General features: G+C 36.6%; 2 protein-coding genes across 2 annotated transcripts in view; one reads left to right on the top strand and one right to left on the bottom strand.

Moving 5' to 3' along the window:
• Positions 1 to 26,241, top strand: part of Mekk1 (mitogen-activated protein kinase kinase kinase 4) — a 146,393-nt gene that overhangs the window by 80,745 nt on the left and 39,407 nt on the right. The window lies entirely within an intron of this gene.
• Positions 277 to 26,241, bottom strand: part of LOC145665379 (angiopoietin-4-like) — a 36,374-nt gene continuing 10,409 nt past the window's right edge. The window contains exons 2-10 of the mRNA XM_081732682.1: positions 21,279 to 21,442; positions 18,378 to 18,583; positions 14,775 to 14,925; positions 13,382 to 13,524; positions 13,069 to 13,220; positions 8,336 to 8,467; positions 6,496 to 6,628; positions 3,053 to 3,179; positions 277 to 830 (exon numbers count right to left, since the gene is read on the bottom strand). Coding sequence (XP_081588808.1) covers positions 503 to 830; positions 3,053 to 3,179; positions 6,496 to 6,628; positions 8,336 to 8,467; positions 13,069 to 13,220; positions 13,382 to 13,524; positions 14,775 to 14,925; positions 18,378 to 18,583; positions 21,279 to 21,442 — 1,536 coding nt within the window. The 3' untranslated portion in view covers positions 277 to 502. The remainder of the gene's footprint in view (positions 831 to 3,052; positions 3,180 to 6,495; positions 6,629 to 8,335; positions 8,468 to 13,068; positions 13,221 to 13,381; positions 13,525 to 14,774; positions 14,926 to 18,377; positions 18,584 to 21,278; positions 21,443 to 26,241) is intronic.

Raw genomic sequence — 26,241 nt, 5'->3', positions numbered from 1 at the left:
AACTTCAAGAAACAAACAAGCTTGAAATGAAAGTGAAATATATCAGTTTAACTTCCCATGATTATGCCCTGTAGGCTAAGGAGACATGATGATGGAAGAATTGATGGAATGAGAAAGGGAGGAAACGGGAGTACTCCCAGAAAATCCACGGATTCGATGTTGTCCACCATTAACTTACTTGACTGGGGATCGAATCAGATACCTCACGCACCAGAGGGAAGCACTGTACCACTGAGCAAGTTTGAGGGGAACAAAGAAAGCAAATCTCATCTGGGGTGTTATGAAAAATACGCTTTATTTTTTAAAATTTCTTTTGAACAATATAATAATGTTACAATGTGAGGTATTAAATTATGTTCTCAGCGAATGATAAATTTCTTTCCAAGATTTGTCACTATCACACTTCGATACTGAAATTAGTACGCGGCATCAAGTATTGACTGTTTTTCAATTTAAGTGAGAATCTTTGTGTTTAAACTTTGGAAAATGCACGTGAATGATTTTAATTTTGATAGTCATATTCGTCATATTGTGGATTAGGCACTTCGGGATAAGGGTTGTAAAAATCAGGGAACACTTCATTTTCCGGATGTTCTTCAACAGTTTCCTCTTTTTGTTCTTTCTTCTTCTTTTCCTTTGCCTTCTTCGTTTCACTATCTTCTTTCGATTCGTCTTTGTTCGGTGTAGACTGTAGCACTTTGTCTCGTGGTCGAACCATCATCCTAGCCTTCATGAGGGAGTAGCCTGGCCCATGCCAGTCGTACCAGTACATGCCTTGGTATTCGTAAGATTGAGGGAGTTGGCCATTCAGATATCGACCATTTAAGTTGCTTGGAAGAGAAAAAGAAAGAAGAATTAATGGCATTATTATATACTAAAAAAACAAATAAACACATAAAAGTTTTGAAATTAGTTATTCAACCAAATTATTATGTAGACGATTGCATAGGGTACAAGGGGGCGCGGTGGCTCAGTGGTAGAGCGTTCACCTCCGGTGCTTGGGGTCCCTGGTTCGATCCCAGCTCGCGCCATGTGGACTTTGTGGTGGACAAACACCGTGCTGGTGGATTTTCTCGGGGTTCTCCCGTTTCCTCCCATTGTCTTCATTCCATTATTTCACTCATCTCTCATCATCGCCGTCTCCTTTAGCCTAACCGGCATAACCGTGGGACGTAAAACTTAAAGATTTCATTTCATTTTTTCATAGGGTACAAGGTGGCTCTCACGTTAGTGGCAGTCTAGTTCCATTCCTGGCCATGTGAGTTTTGTGACCAATTGAAGATCGTCTCTGGATTTTTTTGTGCTTCCCCCGTTTCCTCACACATTCTCATCCTGAATTTTTTTTCATAAGCATTCACTTCAGTGATCTTCCGTTTGCTTTAGCCTAAGGTGGGAGACCCTTGTTCGATTCCCGGCGGGAGCTCAAGTGGTTCGAATTCCACGTTAATCATTAGGTCCTGTCTCATATAGCCTCGCTGCTGAAAGGAACGTTAAATTCAAAATCAACTCAACCCTTTAGCCTAAGGATCTCAACCTTGCGATGTTGGTTAAAAGATTTCATTTCATTTTGTTGTTGGCTTATATGGAATGACCTGTATATTTAACTATGAGTTTTATAAATTGTAATCACATTATTATTTATTTATTTATTTTAATGAATACAGTTCGTTGGTTTCATTCCTTTGAACCATGCTTCGTTTCCTAAGAAAGAAGGAGTGATTTTTATTCCAAGCCCTGAAAATAGTTCTCTAAAATTTTTGTCGCCAATACATAGAAGGTTTTCAGCTTCTTTTCTTTTAGTTGTCTAAGAACGAACTTTTCCCATGTTTCTGATCATTGTCATTTTAATTTACTGTAGGCGTTGTCTGTACGAAATTTCTTTTCTTTGTAACCTAAAGCAAAGAGATTTTAAATTCAAGTGAAGATTTGGAATTGAAATAATTTGTGGAATGAGGATTCGAGAAAGAAGAAAGTATCTGTGGAAGACTGATGAACATGATTCTCCATCGAAGCTCAGGTCGTCAGGAATCGAACCAAGGACACGTTGCATCAGAAGTGAGTTTCTATCACTAGCCTACTGTTTCCTTTATGCGTGTGTAAGCTCTGCTACTATTTGAAGAGCATTAATTTTCCCCAGTCCGTATCAAAATAATTCTTTATTGCAGGAATTTACGAGGTGAGGACCTTTCCTAGAATGTTGTTTTAAGAAATGTGCATGGAATCAGTAAGTCTGAGTGAAGTATCGTATTCAGTGACTGAAGAAATTTTCCGATAAGAAAATCTGAAAGCGAACTGTGTGATGAAGTGGGAGAAACGCTAGATTATAATGTCAAAGCAGAAATCAATAAGAATTTAATATAAACTGCAATATTGTGATTATTATATTTGTTTGCATAAAGTGATGAAATAATCGTAACACTGGTAGATGAATAAGAGTTAAAACAGTTATTGAAATTAACTGCGAAATAATATTTAGGAATGTAAAAAACAACTTTCTGATGAGAGTAGTACACTTATTTGTTAAAACTACAGTAAAATAATGTGTTACAGTTTGAACAATTTAAAGGTGTCTTCCGTAGATTAAATGTCTGAGAAAGAAAGCGTTGAGTTGTTGGAACTGTAAGACATTGTTTTACTTTCATTAAATAAGTATATTAATCTTGTCAGAAAGTTACTTTCTAATAATTTTCAGAATCGTAATGGATAAAGTTACGAATTTAATAAAAAATAAATAAATAAAAAAGAGCTTGTGAAAATTTTAATGCTCTAAACGTATTTATATAAATGGCTCAGTGGTAGAGCTCTTCCTTCTTATGGCATATGTCCATGGTTCGATCCTGGACCATGGAGCTCTAGATGGATAACGTCGTGTTCGTTTGTTTTGGATGTGGCAACATTTTCTCATTCCACCAATTCTTTACAATCATTAACTTGCAGTAATTATCTGTCTTTTTTAGACTACAAGGCATAATGTAGGACGCAAAACCAAAGATTTTCTTCTTTTTATCATCTGCTATTGGGCATCGAAAGTTTTAAATATTATTGGTCTAACCTTGTATCGCATCCGTTGTACCACCAGGCTCCTATATGAGATTCCGCACAGTGTCCGTCTGGCCAGTTGTCCTGGTCAATGTCCTTGGTTGAGAATTTCATTCCAGCGTGGTAGATGAGGGAGTCACCTTCGGCACAAACAAACAACGTAATGCAGCATTTGCAAGTAGATGCATATAGTACATACTTACATAGTCACTGAAATACTTATTCAATTCTAGTTCAAGCTACTGGATATAATTTAAATCTATGGTTTAGGAGGCCCAAAAATATATCTCCATAGAAATAAAATGTCGGCATTGTGTTTAATATGCACCAAGCTAATCCAATGAAGAATGGTAGCTGTTTCCGTATGTGTTAGTTGAAACGTTCATCATATTCATCCCAAATTTTACGATATTATTAGAGTATACAACGAAGAAAGATGAGACATACCATATATACTCGAATCTAAGACGCACTTTTTCTACCAAAATTTCTGGTATAAGATGGGGAAGGGGAGAAATCGCATACGAAACTGCATACAAAATGATGCTGAAAGTGTGTGTTCAGACAGTGACAGTGCTTAAGCAGGATACCCTCTGTTCATACTGTAAGACTGTAAGAGAGTACCTTTGTTTCTTTTTAAGCTTTATATTTAAATGTTTAGTTTGAACAAATAAACCCGTATGATTTAATTTGTACTGTCAAATTTCTAGTTGGTTCATTGAACATCCAGAATCAAGAGCGGAGCTCCAAAATTCTCTCTCTTTAATACTAAAATATAGCAATCAACTTATTATATCATAGGCTTCAGACCCATACTAATTTTTTTTCCGCTCGCGGTATCGCTAAGTCTTCTTCCACCAGCGTCTTCACGATTCTTATTTTGTCAGGGAGTGAGCTATTTTGGGCCTCTATTACAAACCAATAGAGGTTGTGGTGACAATTCCTTTGAAATAGCTCTGTCGTTTCAGTGTCGCTTAATGACACTATAGAATCCTTTGCAGAGCAAAAATATAGGAAGAAAATTTTTCTAACAATGTAGCCTTGTACAGCTTTACCTGTTTTTATATGATTCTTGTTCCTTAACTCTATTAGTGTTTTTACAGGAGCACATTGTAATACTACAGCATAGTTCTCGGTGTTTCGATAAGCCTATGAGGCTGTGGAAGGGCAGCAAAGAAAATCTATGCTTTGGAATTATTCGTAACATAGGGTCCCCTTGAAATAGGCGGTTCCATGGCCCCAAAAGCCTTAATCCGCCCCTATCCAGGATGCGTCTGAGAATTCAATACAAGAAATTGACACAACTTTTGAAGTTTAAAAATCGGGGTGCGTCTTGGATTTGAGTATTATACGGTATATCAATCGTTAGATCTCACTGAGTTAAACAGAATGATTTGGTTGAGAGTATCTTCGTGCTTAGTTTTCAAGAAATGATGTACGAGAAGTACCTGCCAATAAAAAGGTGAAACTGATATCCTGTTCGAGGCTCTCATTTTAACAGGGTGTCTACTGATACTGGAAATACTGGAATTTAATTTTGATACTGGAAATACTGGAATTTTGATCCACATACTGGAAAAGTCATGAAACTGGTAATTTGTCAAGAATACTTTTTTGTAATTATTTTAATAGTCTTAGAAACAATTTTGTATCCATTGAGATTGTAAATTTTTCCAAAGCAAGAGTTATATACATTTTGTAATTAGACATTTAAAGCAATGGGTGGAGTGGAGGGCTGTGAGGGGAGTTGGGAGGCCCTTTAAAAAATGTTTTAAAAAATCATTGTATTCCAAAAAATCAAGGTTAACTAAATTTATTAAAAATAAAATATTCTTTTGATGGTAAAACATTACAAACCTGAAATCATCAAGAGTGTGATTATTCCTAAAAAAAACTTTAAACATCATTGTATTAGGTACAAGAATTTTGCTGATTTATATACTGAATAAACTAGAAATATACTGGAATTTTGAAAATGAAACTCAGTAAACACCCTGTTTGACACTAGCAAGACGTGAATACATTATGTGGGTTATGTGATGCAGTCCAAAATAACTCTTAAACTTTGATTTATGTGTAACTATGATATTGTCCAAAGATAAGACACACATGAATCGATAGAGCACATGATCGAGTTAAAGAGAATGAGGTGCTTCACGGTAAATTCTGATGCGTGGTTTTTGAGAAAAAAACTTTATTTTTATGGTGCTGAAAAGTATGTCGCTCTTGTCAATAGTAATTGGATTCTTTATTTATTTGCGTTCTGTATATGTGAAAGTAGATTATATGTATTAATTATAATTACATGGGCGCATGGGGGGATATTCAAAATTAACAAAAAATTGGCTACTTACCAATGAATCCTCCCTTGAAAAATTTAAAGATTTTGACGTTTCTGAACTCTCAGCTGGTTCCTTTCTCAGTGGCGAGATAAAAAGGATTAAAACGGAAAGGAGATAAAAGGAGTAAAACCAGGAATACATACCACTATATAAAAGTAAAGTACAAAAAAGATCCTGAGATGAACAGAGCAGAATGAAAAAAAGAATGAACTGAATAAAAAATTCGGATAGGATCTTTTTTGTATGTTACTTTTATATAGTGGTATGTATTCCTGGTTTTACTCCTTTTATCTCCTTTCCGTTTTAATCCTTTTTACCTTGCCATTGAGAAAGGAACTAGCTGAGAGTTCCGAAACGTCAAAATCTTTAAATTTTTCAAGGGAGGATTTATTGGTAAGTAGCCAGTTTTTTGTCAATTATATGTACTAATGTTTGCTCATCGTAACAGTGGCGCATATGGTCCTAATAGAATAACACTGATATTGATTGTAAAGCAGTCTCTATCCACTGTTAGAGAGAGAAAAGAAAAAGGAAAAACCGGTATGCCGGGTTCGAGTCCTGGTCCAGACAAATCATTTTTTAATCTTTGTAAGTTATTGAATTCACACCATCAGAGGATTTGGTTTGTAAAAATAAGTTTAAAGCTGTTGTTTCTTCCTTTCATTAACATATTCTTTATCATACTTCTTTTGTTCTCCTACCGTTTCCAGTAGCCTTTCATTTAGTACCTTGCCTAATCCTCAGTATCCTTCTATAACACCAATTACAGCATATTTTCATGACAGTAAACGTTAGCTAAACTCTGTCCTATTAGTAACAGTCTTTCAAAAAACAGTCCAACTTTTTCGTTATACATTATCAGGAAATGTTCAATAATATGTTACACTTTTTCTTTTTATTCACACTCCATCCCCCCCCCCCCAAAAAAGTTATTTAATTGTGAAAATTAATATTTTTTCACCTGAATTGAAGCATAAATATGCCTATTTTTTTTAAAGCAATTGTTTTAACAGAAGTGTAAAGACTGGTAACTTGTTATGTTAGAGTTGACTTTACATTTTAAACTAATAATCATATGACCGTGTTAATAATGATTATCATTTAATTTGATTACCTGCATCTCCATCGTAGCTTCCCAAGAAGGATATTGGATACCCTTCCACCTCGGATCCCACAGCGAATGCAGTGTAGTAGGCATACGCTGTTGCCAAGTTAAAGTCTTGTAGCTCTATGAGCAGTTCGTTTACCTACAAAAGTATTCATATGAATATGAGTTACACAATTTTAGAGGGACAAGCAGATATAGTACACACTCACTTTTCTAATTATACATATTTTGTTGATTAATTTGTTGGTTCAGTTTTTATTTTGCGTCCGTATGTAGCACCAAGGTCAGGCAGGCGATCGCAAGACTTGTTTCTCGCCAGTTCGAGTTGAGTTGTTGAGTTGATTTTAGTTTAGCGTCCCTTTCAGCAGCGGGTCTATATGAGACGTGGACCTACTGATTAACGTGGAATCCGAACCACATGAGCTCCCGCCAGGAATCGAACCCGGGTCTACCACGCCAAAGGCGCGTACGCTAACCGCTTAGCCACGGAGAAGCTCTCGCCAGTTCGAATCCCGTTCAGGTATTGTCCTTCATCTTTCATATCTCGTCGCTTCTTCTAATCTAGAGCAGAACGTGGAGGTATAAATCATAAAATAAGGTAATAAGGTTATGAACGACGAAAACCGTAGGCTCCAAACCACGCCGGAACAAATCAGTTCAGCTGGCAGATGAAAGACCGTTATGTAAGATCTCCTTGTACAGAGAAGGCCCTTCGCTACCTTCAAGAGACAGTACCTGCCCTAAGCAATTTGCTGCCCCTTTTCTACAGAAAGAACAAATCTTAAAGCCACGATTTTAAGTATGCTACCCTGAACAACAAAGAGGAGGGAAAGTGCAATTGCACTCAGATAGGCCTAACACTACAAATATAATCTCGTTGTGTTTTTTTCTTTAAATAATAATCTGTTATGTTAGTGGAAGATAAAGCAAACATTCCTGGAGAGGAAAGATGATAATCCTTTTTATAGAATTCAATATCGAGCTTCAATCACAATATATCAGTTTTCATCCCAGTGCAACTAGCTCTTTTGCCTGTGTTTTTTTTAATTTTCTTTCTACATCTATTATTAAAAAAAAAGAAAAAGAAAACTTGTTTCCACCATCAAGGATAAGGAACTTGTTTGTGACAAAGACAAGACTAGTTTTCATATAAAAACTGTGATAACTTACTAAATGGAACAGGTGTTCGCTACTGTTCGAGAATTCAGTTCTTGCATTTGACAACTATCAAGCATTTGACAACAGTTAAGCATTCATGGTGGGGTTTGTTTGACCATTTGCTTAAGCACTATCCATGTGACCTTAAACTAATGCGACCTAAACGTGATTCATGAATGTAGTGTTCAAATAGGTCAGCTTAGTAAATTTAACTACCATCATCATGAAGTCCGTTTCTAACAAGAAATATTTATTTTAAATAATATGGTTATGAAGAGTTTGGCGCCCCAAGCAAATGCACGTGTTGCACATATGGTAGAGGCGGCCCTGTTAAGAGATTGGTTGGATTTAAGTTTAGCGTTCCTTTCAGCAGTGATACTACTGAATCCGAATCACATGAGGTCCCGTTCAGAATCGAACCTGGATCTTCCGCGTCAAAGATGCGTACGCTTATCAGATAGCCATAAGGGAGCTCTCACCTCGAAGAGTCGCAATACAGGATTACACCAAAAGTAGTGGCTATACGATATATTTAGATCCGTGTATATGTTAAATTTCAGTTAATTTAAATTTCAAGTTTCTACAGATTGTTAATGTCTGAACTCTTCTTAGACTTAGCGTTTTTAATGTTCTTTTTGTTCCCTCGAGAAACATATCTGAAATGTAAAATTATCATGATCCTGCTTACCTCATGATTGGTTAATATATGAATCTTTTCTAGACCAAGCCAGAATTCTCCGCCTAAATTACCAAAGCCATGCTTATAATCTTGCCATTCTTTATAGAAATCGACTGTTCCTTCGAATCTGTTGTGAATTACCTGGAAAGGAATCACAATGTAAAGAAATATTCTCAATTAATGCGAACATAAACACAAATATTTTGAACTCACTAGAAATAGTTAATCTTTGAATGAAATAACAGTAGCATACTTGTTCCTTTATGCCTACATACAGTTGCGTAAAACAGTGGATTCGTCTTCAGATTTTCTGTATATTTTTAAATGAGTAATTAAACTCCTATACTAATTTCTAGAAACTAATACAAAAGCACAGCTCAATATAGAGCAATACCCTGTTTAGTCAACTTACTCAGGAGCTAGTGACAACAGGAATATGGAATGTCATGAAGGAATGTCATCCAGTTTAAGCGTACCTATAAAAAAAAAAAAAAAAAAAAAAAAAAATTGGCTAATTGAGAACGTTGTCTTCGCTCTGTTTACTTTGTGTGCATAGTCCTTGGTTTGATTCCACGTTGTGGGTGGTACTTGGTTCTATGCAAATCGAATAGTTGCACAGAATCCTCTTTAAGTTGTGGATTTCGTCTTATTGCAGGGATGTTAAGAGGATTTAATAAAAAACAGTTTATAAAAAACACTAGATAACAATGTTGCAGATATTATAAATAGTATTTGATTGTTATGATAATGTTGATTTAGGAATCCGCAGTTTGTTTTTAATCATTGAATTGTATCACCAAAATGATCCATTTTTGAGCTATTTTTACTGTTACACAGCATTCCTTATAACATTTTTTTTTTTTAAATCTGATATTACGGGTGAGCAGAGCTGGCTGTAGGCTATTTGGCGCCCCGTGCAATGACATGATTTGCCACCCCACCCTTTCTCCAGAAAGAACAAATCTTAAAAGACATGATTTTCAGTATGCTACCCCATCATGAATAGCAAAGGCCAGGGAAAGAGCGCTCGCACTCAGAAAAACCTAAACACTACAAATATAATCTCGTTGTGTGTTTTTTTTCTCTCTAAATAATAATCTACTATGCTAGTGAAAGATAAAGCAAACACACCTGCTGAGGACAGATGGTAGTCTTTTTTATAGTATTTCATATCGAGTTTCAATCTCAATATATCAATTTGCAGTATTCCAGTGCAACTAGCTATTCTCTCTTTATTTCTTGATTTTCCTTCTATATCTGTTATTTTTTTTTAAAAAAAAGATACTTGTTTTCACCTTCAATGATAAGAAACTTGTTTGTTACAAAGATAAGACTAGTTTTCATATTAAAACTGTGATAACTTACTAAATGGAACAAGTGTTCGCTACTGTTCGAGAATTGAGTTCTTGTATTTCACAACAATCAAACAATTCATGCTGGAATTTGTTTAACCATTTGCTTTAGCACTGTCCATGTGACCTAAAACAAATGCTACCTAAACATGATTTATAAATGTAGTATTCGAATAGAAGTCAGCTTAGTAAATCTATCATCATCATGTAGTATGTTTCCAACAATTAATACCGGTATTTTAAATAATATAGTTATGACACATTTTGCCGCTTCTCGAAACTTGCTTTCCCGTGCAAATGCACGTATTGGAGATACGGTAGAGCCGACCCTTGTGGTGAGATATCTAGTTTAATGTTAGTATTAGATCTGGAGATATTTTGGGAATCGAATACCTGTTTGACTTTGCGCGCGGTATTTATAGAGTATATGAAGTGGCTTACGATGATTTGTAGAATGTCATGGTTTCCTCCCCAGCTGATATTGGTCACGCGTATGATAAGGTAGTAAATTTAGAGTTTTTTTCCATACACTCTAAGACGAAATCCGCAGTTCATATATATTTATATATAACTAAGGCTACTGATTTTCATCAAAAACCATTTACACGCGGCATCATATTATCTTTTATTGTAGAATGTGACACATTAAACTTTTTACACACCTTAAAAATTGTACATATAGTGTTCACAAGATGGATCCGCAATTATGCATTATTTACTTTGTGTTGCTATGACAACCAATTTCACATCGTCGAATTACTATACTAACAAAATAGCAACGTATAACAACTGAAAGAGAAATTACATCTATACTTTTTTTTTTTTGCATATTCTTCTTCTTCCTTTCTTAAACAGCTTGTGCATAATTTAAAAGTGAATTCTGCCCACAAATACAAGTAAGGATTGAAATACAAGTATAAATACAAGTATCGTTGTAACTGATTTAGCCTCGGTGCTGATAATGGACATTAATTATATATACACTGAACATTTGGCTATTTCGTCTGTCTGTGTGTGATTGACTGTATTGGACAATAGAGAGTAGTTCGCGCGTCCGTGTTGTCTGTGAGTGATTGCACAACCACACACACACACACAAATAAAAGTTCTGCGCACCGGACTTCAGGGTGTGAAGTCGATGTATTTGGTGACACAGAATCCAAATTTCGAAACCCTAAAACGATCGACCGTGTCAGTTTTTGTTATGAACGAAAAACTTAAGCAATTTTGAATAGGAAGTATAGATGTAACACAGCCATACAAATAAATAAATAAATAAATAAATAAATAATCTGTTCTGCGGACCCCAGGGTATGAATTTGATGTATTTTGTTACACAGAAACCAAATTTCGAGGACGATTAACCTTGTCAATTGTTTGTTATGGACGAAAAACTTGAGCGATTTTGGATAGGGAGGACACACTTTTTCATCCATAAAACAAAATTGGCAGGTCAATCGTCCTAGGGTTTCGAAATTTGAATTCTGTGTAATCAAATACATTGAATTCGTACTCTGGGGTCCGCTGCATAGAATTTTTTGTGTGGGGGAGGGGAGGGGGTTGTGTTATCAGAAATCTAAAGAAGGGAATAAATACTAAAGGTATATAACCAAGACAGGCATAGCTGAAGGAAGTGTATGACTAACTTAATCACAGTCATCTCCACCTTCCCTGAAGTCAAGTAGTGTGCATATAGTTGTGATATTTCGAAAAAAAAAAGGACAGGCTCATCAAGTTTTGTAGAATATTAAAGATGCTCGATAAATACTCACTTGTAATGCAGCAGACATCAATAATTTAGTTCCTCTCGATGTTTTATTTACTTTGATGAAGCTTGGTGTTTCTGTTTAGTATCGATGCTATATAAGACGTGGACCTGCAGTTTTTAAGGATGAATCCGTATACTGCCGTAATATTGCTTTCAGTTTTTTTTGATGCTCTCTCACAGAGAATCGAGCCTGGGATTATGTGCACCAAAGGGCCCGTACGTTTTGTATTCTTTGTTGGTTGTGCGGCTGCAGCCACGATCCATGTCGAACCTGTTGTATGTCACGTGATTTAAGAAGTTTTATACATCATATCTTTGCTGTAACGCTACGGGAAAAAATCGCAAGCAATAATGTCAGTTGACTTCAATGCCCTGGATAGAGAAACACAATAATCTCATAATTGGGACACTGTTATTTCTGGTGGAGGAAAGACTTAACTACGTTGTGATGTCTGTCCTCTTGTTCTCTAAAGACTTTGTGATTAAATGAATCTCAAAGTAAAGTCCGAGTAGGAAAATATTTGTCCACGAGCTTTCACGTCGAAAATGGCCTGAAACAAGGAGATGCGTTATCGCCATTATTATTTAACTTCGTTCTGGAATACGCTATAAGGAAAATCAAAGATAGCAACCAAGGCCTAGAGTTGAACGGTATTCACCAGGTTATGGCATATGCTGATGATGTAAATTTAATAGGGGATGATAGGAGAACAATAGAAAAACATGCAGAGATCTTATTAAACGCTTGCAGGGACATGGGTTTAGAAGTAAATGCAGAGAAATCTAAATACATGGAAGTGCGTCGGCACCGTATTACAGCAAATTATGGATGCGTTAAAATATTAAATAATACTTCTGATAAAGTGGATTGTTTCAAATATCTAGGATCAATATTAACAGACGAAAATCATATTAACGAAGAAATTAAATGTCGACTAAAAACAGCGAATTCGTGTTACTATTCGGTTCAAAATCTCTTGTCGTCGCGAATTCTGTCGAGGAATTTGAAGCTTAAAATATATAAAACGATAATCATATCTGTTGTTTTGTATGGTTGCGAAACATGGTCGCTTACTCTGAGGGAAGAACATAGACTGAAAGTATTTGAGAACAAGATCCTGAGACGAATATTCGAACCCAAGAGGAACGGGAATGAGGAATAGCGGAAACTTCATAACGAGGAACTACATAATTTATATGGTTTACCCAACATTGTTAGGGTCATCAAGTCTAGGAGGCTCAGGTGGACAGGTCATGTAGCTAGAATGGAAGAAAGTAGAAACGCTTTCAATGTCTTGACTGGAAGACCAATCGGAAAACGATCATTAGGAAGACCTAGGCGCAGATGGGAGGACAATATTAAAATGGATCTCGCAGAGATAGGAATACAAAGTAGAAACTGGATCCAATTGGCTAAGGATAGAAGTCAGTGGAGAGCTTTTGTGAACGCGGCATTGAACCTCCGGGTGCCATAGACCATAGAGTTAGTTAGTTAATTAGTTACATCTAACGATATGTTTCCTTTTGCCACATTTGTCGTGGTTATTTACGTAATAACTGAAAGCTCCGGAGAAATTTCAATGCACGCTGTAATTGTTGTGAAATAAGGGAAGTGCACTTACAGTCCAGCCGCCTCCTCGTGTTTCCATATCACAGTAGACAAAGAAAGGCTGGTTTGCATAGTCAGGCTCAATACGGTAAACCCCTGATGTGTTGTAACCTCGTTGTTTTACGTCATAGCAGTCACGAGGCAATGGTTGATCGGAATTACGAGCTGTAACAAAAAAGATATATAAATAGTCATTGTGATTCAGTGTTATGCAGTGAAAGCGGTAAAGAACGAGTAGAATTATACCCTTAACGTTCCAAAATAAATAAATAAAGAAAGAAAGAATAAATAAGGAGTTTGTAGTGATAGCAGGAGTTTTTACTTACTTTTGCCATTGAACGTGGCTGTGGACACAGACATATACTGAGGCAATGCCTGCACTGCGGGAGCCGTGTTCTGCTTCATGTCTAGAACGACATTGTTGAAGTACTGTTTCGTTACGAGTTGATTACTTGAATGGTGGATTTGGCTGAAATGAAAACATAGTAAGACTCAGATCGATGTAATTCTTTTGTTTCTTAATGTGGACAATTACATATTCATTTTTAGCATTGACTAATATACGTTGAATGAACAGTTACTTGCTAATAAAGTATCTAGATACATGTTTTGTTAACTTTAAAATCATTCTTGGAAACTTTACTTAATGTGACCTTAGACTCAATGGAAATAAAGGAGCATACTAAGCAGGAACACTTGGTATAGAAGCCTGGCTTAAATGTCTAGATATGTCCCTTATCTTGCTCTCTATGTAAATTTCTTTGCATGTAAGAGGAATATAAACAAAGTCTGTGTCAAATTCATGGACGCTGTATTATTGAGAGATTTGGACAATTTAGGCTGTGCATATTCTATGTTTAACAGGAGTGAAAGGAAGATTATTAGAAGATGATGTAAAGTATGGACAAAAATATGAGAACACCTCATGTAAAAGACATACATGATTCTGCTGAGACTGCTAACCGTTCCCAGTCGGTAGATTACATCGCAGCAGCAGTACTGATCAGACATGTTACGTGTCAGAACATTCTGACGGATAACTTGAACATGTCTCTTGTCACCCAGCACCGTGTCCCACGCATTCTGACACAAGACCACGATTAGAAGTGCTGACGCTGATGGAACGTTCCTGAACCGGATGATAACAGGAGATGAAACATGATGTCTCTTATACAATCCACAACTAACGACACAAGCAGCCACCTGGAAATGGCCATTATCTCCAAAACGCAAAAACCCTAGACAAGACAGGTCAAAAGAGAAAATAATTCTTGAACTATTTTGAAGGTCAGTGTGAATTCGTGTAATTGTCTCTGTGTGTGTGGACGTTCACATCGAGCACAGCAACCATGCGTTCTACTGGTTGCCTATATTCTGGGTACCAGTCCACGAATTTGTTGACTGTACTAGTATATGCGGCAGGATCCAGAATTTTGTGACAGAGGGTCACACACACACACACACACACACACACACATACACACACACACATACACATACACACACATATATATATATATATATATATATATATATATATATATATATATATATTCTGCACACTACATTCTATGTGTATGTATGCATGACTGAAAGTATAATGATTGTTTTTTATACATGAAAGTGTTACTTGCTTATCATCATTTTCGCTTTATACATGTAGAGGTTTAAATAATTAAGTGGAAAGTCACTGAAGAAATAATGCGGTGATCCTTTTACCTTGTGGTATTAGCTACAGAGGTGAGATTTTGTCTTACTACACCCATGTCATCCTGTAATACTCCCACCACTCCTCGGATGCTATACAGGGACGCCATAATCATTTGCAGTTTGGCCAAAATTTCCGTCTCTGCTAGTGATGTTGCTGCATCTGAAAGAAAGTTGGAAGTCTTTCGTACACACTTTCAACCATTTATCTTCGCAGAGTGAATATCAAATATGCAATAAGTGAGATAAGAAATATCAAAACTTCAAGACCAAATTATACAGATGACCAATATTTTTGGATACTGGCAGATATTACATATTCCTGAAATTTCATCAATTAAATAAATAGTTCCTATAGCAAGTATGGGTAGTAGCATTCTTCTTCTTTTACTACTACTACTACTACTACTACTACTACTACTACTACTACTACTACTACTACTACTATTATTATTATTATTATTATTATTATTATTATTATTATTATTATTATTATTATTATTATTATTAAATCAGAGCTTGTACAAAGTTGAAGGAGATCCAACTACCTGGTTAATGGAGGCCCAAGAAATAAGTTACACAGAAAACTTACCTTATTCTTGTTGAAGAGTGACTGAACATCTGACGTCAGGCGGATTTCCGAAATGCATTGTTATTGGATCAAAAGATCCAATATATTTCAATCAAAAAGTTTCTTGGAGGGAGCGGTGGCTCAGTGTTCACAGGTGCGTGGGGTCTCTGGTTCGATTCCAGCTCACGCCGTGTGGAATTTGTGGCCAAACACCGTGCTCGTGGGTTTTCTCGGGGTTCTCCCATTTCCTCCCACTTTTTTCATTCCACCATTTCACTCATTTCTCATTATCACCGTCTCCTTTAGCCTAACCGGCATAACCGTGGGACATTAAACTTAACGATTTCATTTTCATCTCATTTTCAAAAATTTTGTTGTACGCCTTATATGTGGAGAACTACATACAGTGTAGCCAAACCCAAACTATCACTTAACTCAATAAGATGTGCTTATTCCGTAAACTCGGTACGAAAACTCGATTTTGGGGCCGTTCAAAAATGTTGTGGCCCCTGATCCAAAAATTAATTATGGTCATGATTGCAATCTTTTGATGCATTTTCTTTCGGATCATTCTTAAAATTCTTGACTAAAATCTCAATCTTTTGATCCATTTTTTTTAATCATTCCTAAAATTCTTGTTTTTACTTGCACTTCTGAAACTTCAGACAAGTTCGTAATGTATGAAAACTGATATTGCAAAGATAAAATTTTCCGTAGGTTTTTACAATATAAATTTTAATAAATAAAAAACATTTATATTATTTTAATATGTTTTTATTGAATAAAGTGATTTAACATTAGCATGTTTATGTCATACTTGCGAGGCCATTGTGTTGAGTCGTTGTCTCGGGTGCTATATGTGTCAACGTAGGTTGAGTAGAATAGAAAACACACTAAAAACTTCAGTGTAACATTAATAATTTCATAAATATGCAAGGTAAGAAACAACTGAAATAATTTATGTGACCAAATAAAGAAATTATTAAAACTTACATGGTCTTTAATATAATTTGTTAGAATAATTCACATTTTTTTAAATATGAAGCGATTTTGTTTTTAAGTCTGTAAGATTTTGCATTTCAGTTTTCATTTCATTTCTTAATCTATTTTTGACTGGCTTTGTTGGGCAAAATGAAGTTTAATTTACTTTAGACACTTCTTAATGACTGTCATTGAATTTTTGTAACGCATTGGAAACGAAAGCTTAAAGAAAACTGAAGTCGTTTGAAAGGGTTGTAGACTCTGATGAAATAGATTATTTCGCCCTGAAAATTTCCTGATAATATTTTCTACAATTAAGCTTCTCAGGTTAATTAAATGAAAACAAAGGAAATGCCAAGAATAATAAAAAAGAATTGTTGTTTCAATTCGAAGTACACGCGTCGTTTTCCGTGAGAATTCAGTGGACACTTTGCCGGTCAGTTATCTCAGAGATAACTCGATCAGCAAAGTAAAATTATAAAAGCCATCCATTTTCCGAGGTGCGGGATCACTCCAAAAATTATAAGCATCTGTTTAGCTCTTTTAGTGAGGTGCTGTCAAGAACCCTTCATTATTTCAATTTTATTCATGCAATGTAATACAAGACTTAAATTTGTTATATGGGCCGCGGTGGCTCTGTGGTAGAGCGTTCACCTCTGGTGCTTGGGGTCCCGGGTTCAATCCCAGCCCCCGCCAAGTGAACTTTGTGGTGGACATACACCGTGTGCGTGGGTTTTCTCGGGATTCTCCCGTTTCCCCCCACTTTCTTCATTCCACCATTTTTCATTCATTCCTCATCATCACCGTCTCCTTTAGCCTAACCGGCATAACCGTGGGACGTAAAACTCAAAAATTTCATTTTTCAATTTGTTATATCTTTTGTCTTGCTTAGTTGTCAATAAATTAAATAATGACTTGATAAATCGATTTAGCCATTGATATTCACTAATTGTATTAGTTCTACCAATGGAAAAATAGTTTTATTTGTGTAACTATATGGTCCCAACTGTAGAGAGAATTAAATATACTAGACAAAAAATGTCTTTTATATTAAAACAATGCCGTTGGTAAGAGAAAAATAGTTGTATAGTTTCAATACGAGTCTGTTGTTGTCAGGGGCGGATCCAGGACGGACTTCTGAGGGGGCGGTGGGTTGGAATACTGCTACTTAGAGCTACCTTTAAGAGGTCCAAACTCTGGGATGGGTTATATATGAAGGGTAAGGGGAAAAAACAAGGAATGTCACAAAACTGCATTTTCGAGAAAACAGCGTTTTGATATTGAAAACCGCGTACAAAGAATAGGGTTATGAAATCTTTTGCCACTTTTTACATAAACATTTCTACATCTACGCATGCATGGCATAGACAGTCAAATAGTACCAAGAGTCACCAACAGATAGGACAAAGCACCCGAAAAAGCACATACATGGACATTCCTTGTTTTTTCCCCGTACCCTTCATATATATATAAAGTTTCCTCTTCTGGGGGAGCTATCGCCCCCTCCTGGATCCGCCACTGGTTGTTGACTGTGTTTAGTCAAATCGTTATTGTAACGGAAGATTTGAGAATTGGGTTCAAGTCAGGTATGTGTAATAATATTGTAACCTGCGTGAATTGTGCGTTTTTAGTAGAGAGAAATAAATATTGAAGAAAAGCAGGAATTGAATAACTGTAACTAGATGTTGAGCGAGTAATATTTTGTACACGAGAGTATTGGCGCATTAATCGATCAAATATTGACATCCAGATCCGTCCATTTGCAAAATTACCATTGCTTAGGTATTGGGACGAGAAATCCTTCATTTCAGCATCATCCTTTGAACTGAGATTAACGTGGGAAATAAAACTGTTTCATGATTTTAGTCTGTTATTCGTATTGTAGGACTAAAATAAATCTTAGAAAATCTCACTTAACATAAAAATAGTGACCAGAATGACAAGCCAGTAAATATCCTTAAATTGAACTAAGAAAATCATGTGATCCAATATTTTTGGCTTTGTTCCATCGCTGACACTTGGATAATGCTCGATGTTAATGTAGACGATTGTTAACCTCTAACCTGCTCCTGAAACTCGAGATCCAGTCACTTGTTTGAGTTCACTCTGTCCTTGCTTGAGGGTGAGCAAATCTTGGCGTGATCCTTCAAGCAAAGTGTCCAGTTTGGTGATTTGCCATTCCACCTCCTGGACTTTTCGGTTCACTTCACTCAGCACTCCCTTGATTCCATCACTCTTCTCTTGAGACTGCACTTCCATTTTCGTTAACCTACAACAAAGAGTTTTTAAGAGAATAAGACCTTTTGTATTTCACCAACATTTTAAAATTTATTTCAAGTATACTGCTACTACATTGTGATTAGAAATTTAAAACATATTGAATATTGTTTTTTTTTTTTTCATTTTAGATAAACTTAATTTTAATCATAGAATGAAACAGTATTGTATTTATCGAATTTGTGGCGTGGAACTATAATCCAGGTCTTTTCGTTGAAAATCGCCCGTTTGACATGAAAATTGCATCCGTAAATAGTATCAGATTTAAGTTCCGGTGCGGTAGACCAAATATACTCTTATTTACTTAATGTATTCAATATATGAAGGGTTAATGCTTTCAAGATGATACAAGTTCGAGTTCTTACATGTTTATATACTCGGGTGTACGGTGGCTCAGAAGTAGAGCACTTACCCCTGGTGTGTGGAGTCCTTTGTTCGATCCCCGGCCAAGTAAGTTTGTGGTGGACAACATCGTGCCGATGCGCTTTCTCAGAGCACTCCCGCATTCTCATTCTAACAGTTTTTCCATCATCATTCACATGTTTTAACCATAGTCTCCCTTAGCCTAAAGGGGATAATCGTGGGACATTAAACTTATAAATTTCATTTCATTCTCATTTTTTCATGTTTATATACTCTTTTGTTGTGCTATCTGTAAATCAAATCATAAACCGTGTCTGTAGTTCTGTAACGCATCCTCCTCCTAAAAGCTATTAAGAGTGAATTGTAGACACATCTGATGCGATTTCCAAAGTAAAAGAAATCGCGTCGTTGTGAGACATCTTGAGACATTTGACGAAGATGGATGGAAAGGGGAATGAGAGATACATCGGTGTCTGAACTGCTTCTTTCCACTGAAGATCGAGGAGTATGACGGAATATTTCTTCCTTTCGATTTCAAAAATTTTCAGTAAGAGATACTCGCTCGTTTTGGAAGTAGATTTTATTTTACTTTGCATGAGAATGAACGCAGTTTCAAAAATCAGCTGCTTCCATGCGAAACTTATGAACTAATGATGCATTTTATTATAATTTGAGCGTCCTTTTGCATAATTATATTCTATCCTTCTTGGCTTAGCAATCTTTTGTTTGGGGAGGGCACGGTGGCTCAGTGTTAGAGCTGTTAACCTCTGGTGCGATCCCCGGCGAAGTAACTTTGTGGTGGACAACATCGTGTCCGTGGGTTCTCTCGGGATACTCCCGTTTCCTTCCACTTTCTCATTCTACCAATTCTTCCATTATCATTCACTTACCTTAATCATCCATTACTCTTAGTGTAAAGGACATTAAAGATTTCATTTCAAGATTTTAATCTCTTGATTGATTTGACGCAGCTTTTTATTCTTCTGTAGGGCCGCGGTGGCTCAGTGGTAGAGCGTTCACCTCTGGTGCTTGGGGTCTTGGGTTCGATCCCAGCCCCCGCCAAGTGAACTTTGTGGTGGACAAACACCGTGTGCGTGGGTTTTCTCGGGGTTCTCCCGTTTCCTTTCACTCTCTTCATTCCACCATTTTCATTCATTTCTCATCTTCACCGTCTCCTTTAGCCTAGCCGGCATAATCGTGAGAAACTCAAAAATTTCATTTCATTTTTTTTTTCTGTATCTTGAACAAGACATATTCATTTCCCTGTACTTTTTTTCCTGACATATTATTTATTTAATCTGTAAATTTAAGTTGTGGCCTTTCTGTAGATACTTTTCCTTCTGATCTCCACTCACCCCGAGAAAACCCACGCCGATGTCTCACAATGTGTTCATCCATTCTATCTCTTCTTTTAGAAATAGTCTTCAGTATGTTTTATTTCTTTCAACAATTTCCAATACTCTTCCATGCAATATTTTATCCATTAGTTTACTAAAAATAAGAAACGATGATTACATCATACCGTCTGTTCATCTGATGTACTAAGAATAAGATAAACAAATTATGACATCATAAGTCTGTTTTCCTGAGAATGAGAGAAGTTAACTGTGATGTCATAGAGCTTCTTATGTTTTTTATTTTATTTATTTATTTATTTATTTATTTATTTATTTATTTATTTATTTTACTGAGTATGAAAGAAGAAAACTGATGCCATAGAGTGTATGCCTGTTCATCCAGTTTACTGAGAAAGCTTGTGTTTGTTTGTTTACTGAGAATGAAAAAATGAAACTATGATGTCATTAGACCTTCTTATTTAGTTTACTGAGAATGAAATAAGAAAACTATGACGTCATAGAGCACCGAGTTTCAAGTTACTAGTTGGTCAATGCATTCGACTCTCTTTATAATAGTAGGGGCTCTGAGTAGATACGCTTATGGTGTTCTGGGTTTCTTAATCGGTCTGTATCTTTTGAGCCGATGTTCTTTGTTGATGAATGACCATTGCCACACATGTTTCCTAACAATATATTATTCTTCTCTATGGCGCACATTTAAGCAATGACAGTAATACTGCAATTAGCATCAAAGATGTAAAATAAAAGTTTCCCGATAAAATACAAGTTTCATTGGTACGTGAACCACTCTCAAATCGCTCACTCGAAATCAAATTTAAACCTGTATCTTTGCAGAGTGATCAACCTTATGCTTATTAATGACTTAATGCGTTTGACTATTTATTTATTCTATATGTGCTGAAATAGTGTTCGTGATATATATATATATATATATATATATATATGATATGAAGTACTTTCCTTTACCTATATTCAAGAGATTCGAGCCTTCTCAGTTGTTGCTCGTCCAAAGCGTGGAGAGCTGTTAAGCGGTCATTCAGTCTCTGCAGAAGAAGAACTGCTCTCCCGGGAATACTTTCATCCGTCCTGCTCACTGGATCCACACTCGGCGATTGCGTTTGATTAGAAGTCTGAAAAAAAAAAGAAGCAGTTATAAAAATAGATTGAAAAGTATTGTACACTGTTTCTTTTCTCCCTTCTCTCTCTCTCTCTCTCTCTCTCTATTCTCACAAAGTGCAAGTGTTAGGTTGCAAATCGCCAGTCAACCTCTTTATAAACTTCTTTCATTAACTGGAAAGAGGGTAGTCAAGTCTCAGAAGTGTTGCATGTTTTAGTGTCGTCTACATTGGAAGATGATCAAGGTGGAATCAGATTATTGTGGACTCAAAGAAGAACTGGAATTCACTAAGAAATGGAGGATGTACATGGTGGTGAGTGTATGGAGACAGCAATTGGAGAGAAGCTGATAAATCTTACGCATTTGCCACGTTCTGGTAGATTATAATCGCTCCAACAATGAGAAATCCAATTCGGAATATCCGACGGATCCTCGAATACTGGTATAAAGTTTAACATTTCATACTTACAGCACACCATAACGTGCTTGACGAATTGAACTTCAGTAAAATCTTGACGATGCCTAAGAACACGACAGTGGAGTAGAAGGGCAAGAGAAATGTATCACTGTTAGATCACTTGGACGTGAGCCACACAAGGAACATGACTTGCTAAAAATGTGTAGTGACACGCGATGACTCGTAATATTCTTCTATATTCCCGAAGCATAGTATTACAGTATGGTATAAAAACGTTCCAATTTCTAAAAACTTCGGTCATGAACTGTGCTCAAAACACTCTATTGACATTTTTAACATGGAAAATGTAGCTTCTCTTGTGACGTAGTTTCGTCAAACTGTGACTGCTGCATCTATAATCACCTGCGCTAACACATTAACTAAGTTGCGTTATGTCAGTGTGAAAATGCCCTAAAAGATATGCTTCAAATGTCAAACTGTTTCACAATGCATTCCTTTATATTGTTCAAAACGTTCCTGTCGAAACTGCTCAGTTTGGCTCGCAAGTACATTAGCACCTACCACACAGTTTGGATCTGGCTGTAGTCAATTTTTATGGCTTTTTGGTTCCTATGAATGATTCATTGGAGGTCAAAGATTTAATTCGACAGAAAACTTTAACCTGTGGTTCACAGTTGGTACGCCCAGAAGACGAACTTCTGTGGATAAGGTATACTAAGTCTAAATGTAGTGCCACTACAGAAGGAAATGCCACTCGATTCTTTCTGTTCTGTTGGAAGATAAGTAAGACAGTTTTATTGAATATATTTTGGTTTGATTATTTATAAAACTTTCGGCATTCAAAGCAATCATGATGACTTCAAATTTTCCTCCGAAATAACTTTTAATAAACAACGAGTGAAAATATTAGGAACTCAGGTTGAGTACGACGGAGAAATGAAATCCGGTCAGATCGCCCAACAGTCAGAAGGCCCAAATTTCAAAATTGTCAGATCACCCAAAAATGCAGTAACAAAGGCCACAAAAGCGGTCAGAAAGCCCAAAAGCAGGAATACCCAAACATTAGCGCCGCAAACGGAGATTACATATCGGTGAACTTTACCGAATGAGTGTGACGTCAATCGGTGAGCACAGCCACTTATATCAAAGATTGCTCATATAGAATTCCCATGGGTTTGTGCGAGTTGTAATTCATATTTCTCATCTTTATGCGTTGCTTATAAACTGAATTTTACCAGATGGTATGAAGGGTTTAATTCGATCTTCTTACGTCGGGAAAATTTAAATATTTACTTTAAAAAAAGACTGAAACATTGTCTATATCACTTGATATAAAAATGTGGCCCCGCATAGCGTAGTCACTAATGCTCTTTCCTTTGGTGTGAGCTGTCCTGGATTCGATTCCCGGTGGAGACGGCTGAAAAAGTGTAAAAGCTATTTCAGGCCAGCCATTCTGAATCGTTTGGGTTTTCGTCATTACACCAGACAAATGCCGGGGTGGTACCTAACATGTAGGTTCCAGGCCGCTTCTTCCTTCCCTTTCCTCGGGTAGTGTGATCGCCGAGGAACGCAATCCGTCATACGTGACGCGCTAAGATGGCTATAGATGCCAGCAAGTAATGGAAAAAAGAAGGAAATTGTATTGAAACGAAATAGAATTCCGGATTGTATTTCTTTGTTTCGTTTTTGGGGGGTATGCGCGGTAGAACTTTTTTATGAAGAGTTTGTTGAAGTTTAGCACCGAGGTGGCTATATGAGATGTTAATGTACACTCATGTCCAAAATTATTGTCGCATGTCTATAAATATGTTGTAGGAATATAATTTGATAACGAATCCGCCCGGTATTTCTTATAATGTTAGTATGTGTATAATTGGAAAAGACATGTATGTGGCGAATTTCATGTCCATTTAGCAACATTTTGTTTTTCTCATTCTAATTTTCGTATTTATAAGTCTTTTCCTATGAAATTTACCACAAATATAGACTACATTTCCCGATTATACACATAGTATCAGTATTAAAAGTACCATGCAAAATCATCATCAAATTATATTCGTACAAGAAGACAGTTATAGATATGCGACAATCATTTTGGACATGAGTGTACATCTTAAGGTGGAGTCCAAACCAGCATACTCTCCCCGAGAATCGAGCCAAGGATTCTGTGCACCAAAGGTGACCACGCTGGCCGCTCCACAGAATAATTAGAGACATAAGATCACATAACCGCAGGTAATTTTAGTTGCAAATGAACCAAGGTGCTTTTTTAATGCACAATGAACGTTATTTCAGATCAATATGGAAATGTATTTGTCGGTTCTTTTATTCAAGCAATAGGTGCATACGTATTTCATATGTGTAAACATTAATGTAGGACAGAGTGCATTGGAAGCGGAGTAGCTGTCTGTGGCAGTAGTTGCCCTTGGTTTCTGGTCTGCTATTCTCATCGTCCTCGCTTTCAAGGTTTAGGTCATTGGCATGGGGGAGAGAATCAGGATTCGGGAAGCGCTTTCATTTTTTTTAGCTGAGTCTATCCAGGGAGCTCTGCAGTTACGAATTGATATAAAAGCGAGAAGATGCGACCCGTCACAATGCCAGAATTCACGTCCTTGCTTCGCAATCGAAGGTTCTTGTTTTAAATGGATACGAATTATTTTCCCCTAATCAACCAGGAGAATGCTGGAATTGTAACTTGAAATATATAAACACTGACTAAATGTAATTTTTCCGCTCTGATTGTAAAGTACCAGTAATACTTACGGGAAAATTGTACTAGACAAAGATCAGTGTTTAACGTGGGGACTATTTTTTTTAGTAAATAAAACAAAAAAATGTTCTACAAACCATTAAAATAGCAACATATACAAACATTTTTTTCAAAATCACTGTGGGGCTTCTCTAACTCAGTCCAAAACCGGACTGTATGGAATATGCCAGGCTTATCGAAGGGCTCTTCCCTGAAATATTGGAAATTGACCCTAATGAAAATGCAGTTTGAGGTATTTTAGAATGAAATTTGAATTTTGGAAAATATTATGTAGATAGGTTCTAACTAGTGATGTCAGCCGGCTAGTTTGCGATGAGCCATCGGCTCGGTTCGGCTCAGCTCAGGTGAGCTATCGGCTTGGTTCGGCTCGGTCGGACTGAGCCGAGGTCTCGAGCCGGCTCGGTTGGGTGAGCTGTTGTCTCGGCTCACTTCGGCTCGATGGTGACTGAGCTGTAAGCCAAGGCGCTTGAGCCGTTGACAACACTATTTTCTATTGAATATGATCTATTCTTAGCTAGTAAAGAGTTCAATTTTTCTTTATTGAAGTTAGAATAAGAATTCCTAAATGTACTAATACCTTTGTAAATAGACAAAAAAGTACGGAGATTTTATGTCATAAATTCATAATTTTTTTAAAACTATGTTGTCTGTTTAAGCTATGGGGATAGACGGGGGGTTAGGAGAATGCAAGTTCTCCTTCTTAAACAAGAAGTGATAATCGCAATCTTTTGAAATTACTGAACTGAGGAAAGAATAATGGCTTTCGTATTGCATTCCCTATTATTATTAAGGTCGTGTAACAGCATCTACGTAATTTTCTAAAGGCATCCTTTGTGTTTATCTAGATACTTGTTTTGTTTTATTACTTCCATCTATTTATCAATAACTGAAAAAGTATTTCTAAGCGAACTTGTACTTTTTCTTTGTTGTTGATGAGGACAATGTTGCACCCAACCGGCTCGACTCGATTCACCCAAGTCATCAGCGCGAGCCGGCCCCGGTGCGATGAGCCATCGGTTCGGCTCGGCTCCAGTGAGCTATCGGCTCGAGCCGGCTCGTTTGCGATGAGCCGTCGGCTGGGTTCGGCTCGGCCCGGTTCGGCACAATTGAGCCGCGGGCTCGAGCCCGCTCAGTTGAGTGAGCTGTTGTCTCGGCTCACTTCTCGGCTCGGCTCGGTGGTGACTGAGCCGTGAACGGAGCCGCTCGAGCCGTTGACAACACTAGTTCAAACCCCATACCTTAGTCTTAGTCTTCGTCTTGTCATTCTAAACGCTAATCCTTGAATTGTGAGATTTTAAAAGGAAAGAAAGCGAATGTAGTTGGTTAAATATAATAAAATTTAACCACACATTGTTGTATAACGATAATGTATACTATACAACGAAGCAAATTGAAATGAAAGGCTTATCTTTAGGTTAGAAATTAGTCTACGAAATTTCTAATTCGCCGAACAGTCTATCATTTGATGAAAGTGTTAGCCACAGCTCCAGGTTCAAGTTTTTTTCGCTTATAGATTGCATTTTTCCTTTCATTTTTCGTTTATTATTATTATTATTATTATTATTATTATTATTATTATTATTATTATTATTTATTTTTCTCTTTTTTGAGCTCCCTCTTGGCT

Source organism: Thermobia domestica, chromosome 1 (genome assembly GCF_964235325.1).
Source record: "Thermobia domestica chromosome 1, izTheDome1.hap1.1, whole genome shotgun sequence".
Lineage (NCBI taxonomy): Eukaryota > Metazoa > Arthropoda > Insecta > Zygentoma > Lepismatidae > Thermobia > Thermobia domestica.
The sequence above is the reverse complement of the archived record's forward strand: the minus strand, read 5'-3'. Positions and strand labels throughout refer to the sequence as shown.